Source organism: Strix aluco, chromosome 4 (assembly GCF_031877795.1).
Source record: "Strix aluco isolate bStrAlu1 chromosome 4, bStrAlu1.hap1, whole genome shotgun sequence".
Lineage (NCBI taxonomy): Eukaryota > Metazoa > Chordata > Aves > Strigiformes > Strigidae > Strix > Strix aluco.
This window is the reverse complement of record NC_133934.1, coordinates 101,485,105-101,498,217: the sequence shown is the minus strand read 5'-3', so window position 1 is coordinate 101,498,217 and position 13,113 is coordinate 101,485,105. Positions and strand designations below refer to the sequence as shown.

The 13,113-nt window shown below is 42.4% G+C and overlaps 2 protein-coding genes across 12 annotated transcripts in view; one reads left to right on the top strand and one right to left on the bottom strand.

Moving 5' to 3' along the window:
- The window catches only part of AP4S1 (adaptor related protein complex 4 subunit sigma 1), a 28,531-nt gene extending 23,867 nt beyond the window's left edge, over nt 1-4,664 (bottom strand). For 3 of the 7 annotated variants that reach the window (XM_074824573.1, XM_074824578.1, XM_074824579.1), the window contains exon 1: nt 3,339-3,568. The gene's annotated coding sequence lies outside the window, so the exon portion shown is untranslated. The other 4 variants (XM_074824575.1, XM_074824577.1, XM_074824574.1 and 1 more) reach the window with 4 other exon arrangements.
- Nucleotides 3,743-13,113, top strand: part of STRN3 (striatin 3) — a 68,838-nt gene continuing 59,467 nt past the window's right edge. For all 5 annotated transcript variants that reach the window (XM_074824570.1, XM_074824572.1, XM_074824571.1 and 2 more), the window contains exon 1: nt 3,743-4,264. In XM_074824570.1, the coding sequence (XP_074680671.1) occupies nt 3,935-4,264 (330 nt within the window). In that variant the 5' untranslated portion in view covers nt 3,743-3,934. The remainder of the gene's footprint in view (nt 4,265-13,113) is intronic.

Genomic DNA, 13,113 nt, shown 5'->3' with positions numbered 1-13,113 from the left:
AATAAATGGCACTCTACTTTATGAAGATAAACAACTCTTAGTGCTTTTCTGTGCATTCTCATGCACACGCCTGCATGTATCCATGCACATCCACACAAAATTACAGTGCTTTTATGCACATGGAATCAAATGGTTCAAGGGAATTGGTGACAAGATGCAAGCCTTTCATATCCCTGCCATTATTTTGCTCATTTTGGTAATGAAAAGACATTACTATCTGAAGGCTGTTTGTTAGAAATGAATAGGCTGTCTCATTCCAGGTCACTGGACAACTATCTGCATCACAAATACACTTAGGAACAGAGGACTGGAAGGGACTATTGAGATCCTGATGGACTGTCAATTCCAGCTCTCCCCATCGCAGCCAACCATGCATTAGGAATTTTGTCCAGAATAACCTACAGTATATGCTTTGTGCATACCTGATCTACAAAACACCTACAAAACTCTATGACAGAATGAAGACTTCCTAGAAACAAAAACCTCAGAAGCTATCACTTGGGGAAGATGGAAAAAGTCTTGAAATTGCAAGCTTTCCTTCAAAAGAAATTACCTTCTGGAGTGACTGAGTAGCACTCTATTTCCTTTACAAAATATTTCTTCTGTAAGGATAAATTGGCACACACACTAATGACATACAGTTTAACTACTGTGATTTAAATATGCGCTGTTACACTGCATTAGATCTCACCCTCATTAAAGTATCTCTTGCAGATAAACATCTATGCAAAAACTGGTATCGCGATTGGCTTGTATGACTCACGCTGGTAGACTGACGGAGTATGTGGTCATTGATGACTTACAATATGATGGCTTTAACTCCTTCTAAACCAGCACATATGCAGAAGAGTAAGGACCCCGGCTCATGAAGAGAGATGCTTCTTGATTTTACTGCCCCCAAGCAGGCTCATCCCCCTCTGCCTGTACAGGTAACTCCAGCCTTGTATTTCAAGACAAACTGAGACCTGCCTGGTTTGTTCTGCTGAAACAGAAACTGTGATGGTTCAGGAACTGCTTCCAGGACATGCCAGCTCTGTAGGCTGCATAACCACATGAGACACCTCAAAGTAAGTTGTCCCTGTTTGTGAGTCACACCCCCTAAATGCTGTCTTTTCAGATACTGCTTGAGACCTCTTACAGAGGCAAAGCCTGCAATACCTGTTCTGCGGATAAAAAGGTCTTAAGCCTCCATAATGGCCAACCCAGCAGATATAAAACATATTTTAAATACAATTTTAACTACTCCTCTAGTGGATAGAAGCACTCGATGTTAAAATTATTTTGTCAAAGATTTCACCAATATTTATACATACTCCGACACAGAAATTATAAAAAAAGAAACACAACCCGAGTGTGACACTTCTTGCGGTACAATTATCATTCAGATTAGATGTGTGTGTCTCAAACTAAAACCACTCTAGTCAATGTCCACAGATTTAGAATCATTTTAATTATTGCGCTGTCACATTGTTGTGCAACTTTCTAGGGCACTCAGCTAAAATGTAAACAAAAGATCAAATCTAGCAAACAAGAAATGCATGACTACGTTTTTACAGAACTGATTCACCAAGAATTAAAAATAAGTGTTAGACTATAAGCAAATAATTTACTGCACTGTCCAACTCTAAACAAGTTGATTTTCTGGATGCAGAGGTCTAATCACGCTTTATGTGTGTGCTACATGTAGAACAAAATGGGTTGAACTGGAATTAAAGCATTAATGAAAATGAAAAAATGGCTAAATGGTAGAGGCACAAGCAGGTGACAGCATGGGAACAATTATTTTTGATACAGATATTTGTCTGTTGAGCTTCCTGGCTATGAATTTATTGTACAGGCACATGTAGCCTCTGAAGACCTCTCACATAATCAATACCCTTGCTCATCCTAGTTTTGTTCTGACCACAGACAAGGCTTTAATAAAAATCACGTGCAGTGTTAATATTTATCAGTAATATTAATTTTTGTACTCTAGGTCTTATTATTGTGCACTTTATATTCATCCAAAGATGAAACAACTGTGTCAAAATGGCTTTAAAATAAAATACTGTGTTCAACTTCAGGATCAGAGATTTTAAAAATGCAACCTTATTAATCTAGGGAAGTCAGGGAGGAAGGAAGGAGCAAGAGGTTTTCCTTTGCTGTTGAGTTGTCAAAATGCTGGCTGAATATAGTAATGTAATTAAATTGCAATAACTCCCATATACTCAGGAATGATGAATGTCCTGTAAGTTTGGAGCTAAACAAAAGGCTAAACTGCTTATGAGGTAAGTCTTAATTTTTAGTAATGATTTCATACTGTCAGTAGACAATGAAAAAATTCAGCTGAGGTGGAAGAGAGTTGGATTTAGATTGGCTGAGCTGTATGGAATCAGGAAGAGTGCAGGATGAAATTTTAGTAGGAAATGATTTAATGAAGAAAGGAAGGACTGGATAAACCAACTGAAATATCAATACACACCCGAGGAGAGATTAATAGAGAAAGGAAACACCAGTATTGAGACAAGCGGTATTTATTTTTTCAGTAATTAATGGAATTGCAGCTCTATCAAGAATGAGCCCCGTTTAGGTAACTATCCATTTTTCTACTGAATGAGTACAGCATGTAAATATTTTGAAGACAGGGAAAAACCAAACTCCTACCTTACTTACAATGGGTGACCTACACATCATTTCAAATAGGATGGGATGATAATTTGTAAAAAGTGCATTTCAGAGCAGTATTTTGCAACTGAGACAATTTCACTGTATCCAAACTACGGCATCAAACAGCAGTGCTATCACAGATAAAACTGAGCCAGACAAAATAAACCAGTAACTTCTTGCAAAACCTCCCTCACGTGGAAAAGACTTTTGAACAGCAAACACTGTGCGCTTTCCCTTCTCATCAAACGTTACACACATGCCTTACGATTGAGATAACGTGATGATCCTTCATTTGAAAAAAGATTAGCCAACTTCCAAAGACATGCGATAAATTTAAGAGATCTATTCTAAAACCACCTCCTTGCGGGGTAAACTCAACGCACCATTAGACCGCGCTGAGTATTAGAGACTTAAATGTTTTAACCCCCAACGCGCTGCTTGCACGCCGGGTTAGGCGGAAGCAGGCCCAGGCCGAGGCCCAGCCGGCCCGGCCGCATTCCCGCGGGCTCTTCCGAGACCGTCTGACCCTCCCAAGGCGCGGAGCTGCCGCGGCGCCGGCGAACCCAACCTCCTCCGCCGCCCCGGCGCGCCGCCGCCGCTTCCGCTTTTCACTTCAGAGCGGACGGAAACCGCCCATCCGCGCTCCCCCGCGGCGGCCGGGCCCGGGGCCGCCAGCCCCGACACCTACCCACCTGAGGCGGGGCCGGGCCGCGGGGGGGGCGGGGCCTCCCCGCGCCTCACGGCGGCGACCGCCGACAGCAGGTTGCCCCAGGGCGGGCAGGGGCAGCGCGACAGAGACGGAGAGAGACAGCGGCAGGGCCAGGGTGGCTGCCCCGCGGCGGTCCCCTGGGTGCTGTGCCGCCGCTGCGGCGTCGGGAGGGGACTCGCGGCCCCGGGCCCGGCGCGCTCCCCGCCCGCTCCCCCGCCCCCGGCGCTCACCTCCCCTCCTGCGCATGCGCACTGCGCCGCCTTGCCCGCCCGGGAGGAGGAAGCCGGCGAACGGTGGGGCGGTTTCCCGGCGTGCGCCGCGCCGCGCCGCTCCCCCCTCCCCTCCCCTCCCCTCCCCGCCCGGCCGCGGGTGGGTGGGCCGACGGCTCGGCGGCTGTAATGGCGGCTGGCGGCGGCTCGGCGCTGCTCTGACACCCGGATACTGCTCGGCGCAGCCCCCCTCCCTCCCCGCGCCCGGCCCGCCCCTCTCCTCCCCGCCCCAGCCAGCTCCGCTCACCCCCTCCCTGGCCCCTGCTCCAGGCCCCCGCCGCGGGACGAGGAGGAGGGCTCCCCGCAGACAATGGACGAGCACCCCGGAGCCGGAGGAGGCGGTGGGATGGCGGCCGCCCCGAGACCGCAGCAGCCACCGCCGCAGGCGGGTGGGAACATGAACCTGCAGTCGGGTGGGGGCTGCGTGGGGGCTGGAGCCGGCGGAGGAGGAGGAGGAGGAGGGCAGCAGCAGCAGCCCCAGGGCCCCGCGGCCCCGGCCGGTCAGGAGGCGGCGGGCCCCGCCGAGCTGTCCCGGCCCCAGCACTACACCATCCCGGGGATCCTGCACTACATCCAGCACGAGTGGGCTCGCTTCGAGATGGAGAGGGCACACTGGGAGGTGGAGCGGGCCGAGCTTCAGGTACGGGGGGCGAGGGCAGACTCCGTGCGGAGCGAGGCGCGGGCTGGGACCGGCTAGGTGGGCTCCGGGGACCGGGCCGCGCTCGGCGTGCGGGGGCAGAGCTGCCCGGGCGAGCGGAGCCTGTGGGCCCCTGAGGCCGAGCCGGTCGCTGCGGCTCAGGGACGGTACCGGGGCGAGGTCCGGCGGCTAAGCGGCGTCTCCGGCCGGCGGGGCCGGCGGAGGCGCAGCCCCTCACGGCCTGAGCTGGGCTCCTTTCCCTGGGGCAGCCATTTTGGTTTTTAGCATGGCGCCCGCCTGGGCTCCTGGCTCCGGAGGCAGCCCCTGCTCCGCAGGCCTCTCGCCCGTACTCGCGTTGCGGGACCCGGCGGACGGCTGGGGAAGGGCGGGCGCTGCCACGGCGCGGGGCCGCTGACCCTCCTCCCCACCCGCCCGCCCGCGGCAGGGCCAGCGGCGCCTTGACAGCTGCCATCGGCTCCCTCAGCACAATGACTCCGGGGCTCTCCGGGCCGGCGGCCTCCTCAGCCCTAGGTGCGGGTTATGGGGAGCAAGAGCCTCCGGGCCTGGGAGGGCTGGCGCCCCCCGCGAAGCTCAGCGAGCGGCTGCTTGGGGGGGAGAAGAGAGAGTTGGGGTGCCTGCCTCCCGAGCAGGGAGAGAGAGGACGAGGAAAGGGTGCTCAGGTAGATCGCACCTAAAGGACCTGGCCAGGCCCCCTGGTTTGAGACAGGTCGAGTGTGTGCTCACTCTATTTCTGTCTCGTTTCTTTGGAGGTCTTGTATGGGAGAAATAACCGCTGAAGAATAGTGAGGAGTTGCTGGGTCTGCAGCATGGTCAAATTAATCTACATAGAAGTATGAACTTTGTCTCTGGAACCAAAATTTAGTAACTCCTCACGGTAGAGGGCAAGTGTTGGAGTTCCAGTATAGTTCCCTTGCCATTAATGTTTGCTTTTAGTAGTAGAAGGGATATCTCCTCTAATTACTTTTGCACATGAAAATAAAACCGTGCATAGACTATTACAAGTTTATGTACAGATTATAAAATCCACTGAATGTTAGGTGTCCATATAGGAGTTATAGGACAGAAATTTAGACAATAATATTACAAACTTCTGAAGAATTTTTGGTGATTTTTGTATTGAGTGAATGTTTACTGTCTTGAAGCGGCATTCCATCAAATTGTACTGTAATTAGAGTTTTTAATAGCATGCTGTAACAGCAGCCAACGTTTGTGAGGTATTTCAGCTTTCAGAACCAAGAACTATACCTGAGCCCGGGCAGTTCTTTCAGGACTTCTCAGCTCTCTAATAAGCATGTAATCTGCACCATTTTTGTTACAACTATAATTAAGAAAGAATTTTAAAAAAACACCAAGGGAAACAGATGAAGAAGTTTCACTATTTCCTTCGCTTACTGCCTGTCTTACTATTTTAAGCCTTGTGGAACTGGCTGTTTTTAAAACCAGTTTGGTGGGCATTTTTAGCAGAGAACAATTGACTGTTTCTCTTGTTTTCTCTAGTGTCTTAGTAATACAGCACTGTGTTTATAAATAAGTTGCTTAGTGCCATTCATTAGCAGACAAAACCATCCTGAAATATTTGTTTTATGTATAGGCTTGTTACTTTAAAATTAAATACCGTATTCTGTACCCTAATGTAAAGCTCAGTTCGGAAACTTTGAAAGCTGTCTCTGATTGAAAAAGTGCTGCTATGGACTCATGTGGCCTCTAGACACTGAGATGTGTTCTTGCCAAGTCTGCTGCTTTTGTTTGTAATTGCTCTTTGCCATCCATGGCCGTACTGTTTCAGTTGCTTATTTCTGAAGGTGCCGTAGTATCTGACCCTGGCTGTATACTTGTTGATTCACTCTACCTCATGTGTGCATCAGGTCATGGGACAGAGGCAGCATAGTCACTGCACAGTGCGTATGCATGAGGGTGGGGTTTTTTATAACTTTGGAAGCCCAGGATAGAAGCGGGGGAGGGCATTACCTTTGGATTTTAAATGTCAACCTGTACAGTGGTGAAGACTGATACAGGAATGTGTTGAGAATATTTTTGGAAGAGGTATGTTTACAAGGCCTGCGTGGGTTTGGTTTTTTTTGTTCTACAACTTAAGTTGTGAAGTCCCAGTATATTTTGTGACTAATAAAGCCTGAATAGTTTGGACCCCAAACAACAGTTTTGTCCATTGGAACTGCTGAGAATGTTATTCGTCTGTGCGATACTATGTACAAGTGTGAGTTTTTTGATGATTTAGGCCTCCTGTGTTGAAAGGAAAAAAAGTAATGCCATAGCATGACAATTGATAATTAATATGGAAGTGAGAGAATTGGATGGTTTAGCTGCAACTCTCTTCATGCAGCTAATTTCTTCCTTCTTTCAATTTAACAGTAAACTCTCTAAACGTTGTTTCTTAGTGCTGGCAATTACAAGTTCTTTCTAAGTTAACTCAGTAACTTTGCAATGATGCTTTTTAAAAAGTCCATGGAAAAAACAAATGACTTGGCAATATGTGTGATTTTATTTACCTGTTCTGAATTTATGACTTTTATTCTTCCAAATATATACTACTTATCTGCAGTATGAAATTAGTGGGAATCCTGAGTGATTTCCCCAACCGCCCCCTTGTTTTTTCCTGTAGAGCTCAAGTGTCTGGAAGAATTGCCCACCCCTAATAAGAGGGCTCTTTGTGTATGGGGGTGATGGTGCAGGGAGAGATGATCTGCAGTAACAGTTTATTCTTTCTTGAATCTTGGAATTAGCTTCTTGTTCTGCCTGTTTATGGGACACATTTTTATAATTAATAATATAAGTACATGTTACTTCATCATCTTGGGATTTATACCACAGCCATAATGACCGACAAAGAGTCTCAACCCTTTGGATCTGAAGAAGGTCTCTACCAGTAGGCTTAAGTCTACATTCACATCAGACTTTGAACCTTAAATGCAAGTAATTTACACCATCTTTTCCAACCACTCAGGTGCATGGCTGTTCTGCATGCACAAGTGAAGCAGCATAATTATGAATCTGTGTGTGCAAATCAGTATCAGGTACAGAAATGTCAAATATCAGGAGTGCAGTACTTGGACCATAATACACTTTTTTCCTTTCACTTGTAATACTGGCTGCCACAGTAACTTTTTTAGCATTTACTCACTGCTGTGTTGAAAGGAGATAGTCTGGCCTTCCATAGTGTGTTGATTGCTTGAAGCAACAGGCTGGATCTGTTCTCTGTTCTGTGAACTGAAAGAATGATTTTCACTGTAACAGTGTTGTGCAATTGCAACTGTAACTTTGGTCTGTCAATGTAATGACCTTGATGCAGGTAGCTGTTATACTGAGATAAATTCAGTCTGTTTTCTAAGACACTTAGGCACTTTAGAAGAGTTATAGCAAGTCCATATTGTTGGACATTATGTATTTGTTAAAAATAATTGTTTCCTTTAAGAGGTAAGTGGTTCCGTGGTCTCATAAATGTGGATGGGAAAACACTTTAGAAATACACTACAGAAACTCTCAGAGAAGAAAGATGTCAGAAATGAGTATCATAGGAAAATGTGCAACTTTTGGGGAAAATCAATAAAGTTCCACTTCCTTTTGGGGCTTACAGGCTAGTAGTGCTTGGCTGGAATAATGATCTCAATTGTGCAGTTTCTTCACGTTTTGTGAACTAGATAAAAATGAGATTTAGTACTCTGATACTTCAGAATCACACAAGAATGTGTTGAGAGAGAATTAAGAGTAGATGCTACTTCCAAATGTTTTAATGACTAGGAAGGATAATGAAGAAATACTCAGAACAAAGTATACACAATTTCAGTATAAACAGTATGCATCCTTTTAAGTAACTCAAATGTGCATAAAGATTAATATAATTAATACATTTTCTATCATATAAAATGACAGCTTTAGTGACATACAGCTGAAGTTTCTAGTTTATCTAATTTTACAAATACTCTTTTTCCCAACTATTCAGTGACATTATGGGAGCATTTTGTTATCTAACGTTTTGTGTTCTTTACGTAAGTGTTTTAAAAAAACTCCTGAAAACCAACAACCCACAGATTTCAGGTTTTACTTGCATGCTTTTTTTTCCCCTCCTTTTTTTCTTTCTCCTGGGGCCTGGAAAGCAGGTAATTAAAAGAATTTTGTGAACTTTGTAAGTGTTGCAGAATTACATCCCAATAGTATGTTCTTTTTTTAAAAAAAAAAAAAAAAAAAGTCTTATCTTCCTGGGAATCTTTCAGATTTGAGGTGATTATCTAAATTAGGTACTTTACATGTAATTGTAAATATGTAAACATATGTGAACGTGTTAATATCATGAACTACATGAGACCATGTTCAGAGTGTAGATACACTCCTGCAGTGTTTCAGAGTTTTTCAAAGCTTCAGTGGTTACAAAGTGTAGCAAGACTTATTTGATGAAATATTTGGCTACATGTAGCTTGTTTTACTATGTTGCAGGTTTGAAGGGGGAATAATGTTGGGAATGTTTCTCTCTCGAAGTTGGAGGAGTAATTAATTCTCCTGATAGTGTAGACTTCACCTTGCTTATAGCAAGCAAATAATTTGTTTTGATGACTGGAAGTGAAAGTGGTTTTGAAGGTTGTAGATCGGTTGTTAGCTTGTTAAGGAAAGAATCAGTGTGTTTCAGTCAGCAGCTAGGAATCATGAAGTTAAATTTAAGTAATTTTGAAAAACCCCTAGCTTTTTGAGAATTAGTGAAATTTTGTGCAGGGGGACTGTTGTAGATGCTAAAATGTTCTTGGGCCAAAAAGTGTTTGGATGAATTAATGGAAGAAACATCCTTGGGAGTGTCTCAGTTCAAAGATACTACCTCATACTACTTTTCATTTACAAGTTTTTTGAGATTTGGAATGTTTTCTGAGGTTTATTCTTCTGTTTGTATGCTATTCCCATTTGCCTGTGGTTAGATGTGGCATACTGAGGTTGGTGGTCTGTTGATCTGATGAGACATAGCAATTTTTATACTCTTGTGACCAGTGAGGTAGCTTTGAAATTGTTTGATTGTTTGACAATGCACTTGGTGCTGTTTTGATACTGTTATGCTTAAATAACAAACCCTGATTCATATCAGGGGCATTAATTGTGATAGAACAGGCAAAGGTTCCAGGCAGGAAATGCAGGTGCTGCTGTTGTGAAATGCACATGCATTGTACTTTAACCACATGCATTGTTTATCGATTGCTTTCTAGATGGTTGAAGTTGGAAAATATGCATAATTGATAAACTGATATTTTGTTGGGTCTTACAGGTGTATCTCAGTATTTAGTATGAAATTAACCATAACTAACTACTAAAGCAGTCCTTAAAAAAACCCTAAAAGCTACTTAAGTAACACAGAAAATAAAATGAAGTATGTTGTAAAAAATTGATCAACATTCTTATTTGTGATACTTGTAAATGCCATAGGGTGTGTGGGTAACATATGCATCTGAAATGACTAACTTCTGATTGTACAAGGTGTTAAGGTGCTTGCTGTAGCAGGGATGCAGAAGTACCTCTTTGTACAAATAAATAATGTTTATTCACATAATAAAGTATTTTAGTATTTAATACCTTTGGTTTATAATGAAAATTTTTTCGGTATAAAGTAGCATGTGTATAGAAGTTTAAAACCAGAAACTTCTGTTCATTAATTATTTTCCTAAGCTAATGTTGAAAACAGCTACATATTTTGTAGAATTAAGTCCTTTTTGCAATTTAAAGCACAGAATTGAGAGTTCTGTGTATTTTGGGTAGTGGGCAATTAGATATAATCAAGGGTTTCCCTACTGTGGCTTTCCATAAGCTGTTTAGTCAACTGCGTTAGAGGCAGATAGCCTGTGGTAGAACTTTAGGTGCCTGTTTACTGAAGGTTGAAAGTCTGTTCTTCTGTGTATGTATAGGTAAATCCTACCTTCATCATAGGCTTCTTGGCAAGACTTCCAAATTGAAAATGTGCAGAGCTGCTTTCTTTTTGTGGATGAATAACCTACACAGAGAAGACCTGATTGTAAATTAAAAGATGGATGCTATATAGCAGAGCTTATCCTAAAAGATATGCACACAGATTTCAAGTAAGGAGATTTCTTGACATAGGTCAAAATAAATAGGAATAAGTAGATTTTCTCCTGTGAAAAACAGGTAGGTACATAGTTAATATTTCATTTCTTTCACTATAAAATTGAGATACTGCTTGTGGCTTTAAATGGTTAGAGTGTTTATAATAAAAAATCCCCATGTTTTCACTTTTCTGTTTGTCCCATTCGTCCAATTTTATTTTTTAAACAGTTGATTTAGATCTTTAACATTTCTATATGATATTCTTGCAGTATTCACCTCAGAGACAAAACATAGTAAAAGAATGCAGGATGTTGAGTTACATCAAGATCCATGTAGAAATTGAACAGGAAATACCTGGAGAATTATGAGGTTTATGCTGATCAGTATAGCGGTTGTGTAATTTTTTTCTGGAGTACTATTCCCAAATAACTCCCTTGTATCAACACTTGGGATAAAAGTGTTTTTGTTGTGTAATAATTGCTCTTTCATAAACTAATTATTTCAAATAGAGTCACTCTTACTTAGAAGTAGTGCACAGAACTGTTATTTCATGACAGTTACTCTGTTACGTGTGAGGTTTTCTTTTAGACACAGACTAAAAGTATGTGGCAGATAAGTTATATAATACTTCTTGGTGAAGAATTGGGTTTTTTTAAACTCTGGACATGTATTCTATTTCTTCGTTTCATTGCCATCACGCCTATGCGTATTTAATGGCTCTTTGAGAAATCTCACTTTGGGAAATTTTTTTGGGGGCGGGGTGTGTGTGTGTGAAGTATCTGATGGTATAATAATTTCTTTCACACCTAAAGTAGGTTTTGAAATAGTGGTGGGTGTTCTTCATCCTTTTGTCATTTTAAGAAGTTGGGAGAAAGTGATGTCTCTTCCCTAGCTCCTCTCTTCATCAGTTAGGAAAGTGGGATCTTCCACTGATTTAAGAAATCGTTAGGACAAATGTATGACCTGCAAGAGCTTTGTTTGCATATCTATTATTTTTTGTCACTCAGACTGTTCTGGAATTATCCTAAGCAATGGCTCAGCAGGATATAGAGTTTAATGACATCTCCTGCCTTCATCTGAGCAACTCCAACAGGTATTAAGAGCTAATTATGAAGTTGGCTGTTCTTCAGGACCAGTTCTGAACCTACAGCGTGAATTCAAGCTTTCTGTATTTCTTCTGCCTCCATATGATTTCTATAAAAATGGCTGATTAGAGGTAACCTGCTGTTAGCAATTAAGGGTAAAAATACATTTTTCTGGGTTCAGGATAAATTCCACTTAATGTTACTGAGAGATGGAGCCTTTTTGAAGGTATTGTGCATGTTTATGTATATATTTGTGTTGAAAAATCCTGCATATGTTGACTGTAACATTCTGAAAAACTGTGCTGTTCTGAATGCTGATTGAAATCATCCTGAAATAGGCAACGAACTTCAGAAATTCCAGATGCTTGAAGTTCTTGCTGATTTTTTTTTTTTTTTTTTTTTTGAAACGGGTCACTTGCTGTAAAGTTTCTTCCATTTGCTCACCTTGGTTTCTCTTCACCCAAAATATGGTCACTCCTTAACTGCTACCAAATTTCAGGTTGATGATCCTGTAATACTCCTAGAAGAAAAAAACCAAAAACACCCCTTAGCTTTATACCAGTGACCACTATAAGAAGCTGGAGAATGCTTGATGCTGGTATTTAACTCAAAACTGTGGTCTGTTTCTATGTAAAATAACTTTTATATCAAAATACAATTTTCCAGGTGAACAGTATGGTATTTTGCTCGATACTAAGTTTACCATCAGACAGCTTTAGTACATTTGCTTGTATTTCAGATATCACAGTATATCAAAGTAGAGAATAAGAAGTGGTAACAAGCCAAATGAGTTTAACACTTCAAAACACTTGGAAATTCAAGAGCTGTGAAAGTAAAATTGTTTGCTTGCTTTGAGAATAAGGAGCTTTAATCCTGGACCTCGGGGTGCAGGAACAGAATCCAGGGATACACCTTGAGACCCTGGGAAAGAAAAAGATCCTGCTTGGACAAACAGAACTCTCAGAAGTATTCAAGGAGAACATGTAAACATGTTTACAAGTTTTAAGACCTGTTCTGTTTCATACTTTAGCAAGATTTGTACAGTTGAATTGGTAGGAGGCAGGACTACTGGCTGAGTTAACTCTCTGATAAAGTGGTGTAATTTAGAGCGCGCTGGCACTGTTCTGTGCCAGGAGACTAGATTAACATTTAGGAGGTTGACAATACCCATTCTCTGTCAACTTTCTGTCATACCTCCTTTAAAAGACTTTACATTATACATGTCTATTTTAGCTGTCTGACTCTTCTTTTTTTCATAACTTTTATTTCCATGATCTTGATTGTATTCAATTTTGTTATTGTGAACATTGCCATTGCCTTAATGATGCAAAGCTCTTTAAGCTCTGTAATATTGTGTTCTTTCATGTATATATAGATGTCTTCTTACATTCTGGTTCTAACATTTCAGTAGTTTTTGCTTTCTTTGGTCTGTTCTTGGCAATGTGTGTTACTGACCTGCAACTGATGAACATTGACTTGGGTGTTCATCACTAGAACAGTCGAGGTCAGTTCAGGTCACTGTGTTCACAGTCTGCTGCTGATTATACTTTCCCCTTCTATATTCCTAAATAATAAATAGATGTTCCTTTCCTGGTTTTGGAAAGGAAATGTACGTTCTTGAGGATGTTTTCCATGCTGCGATTTTTCCACACTCTAATAATTGTAAGGACCCACCACACTACAAGGTGTACAACT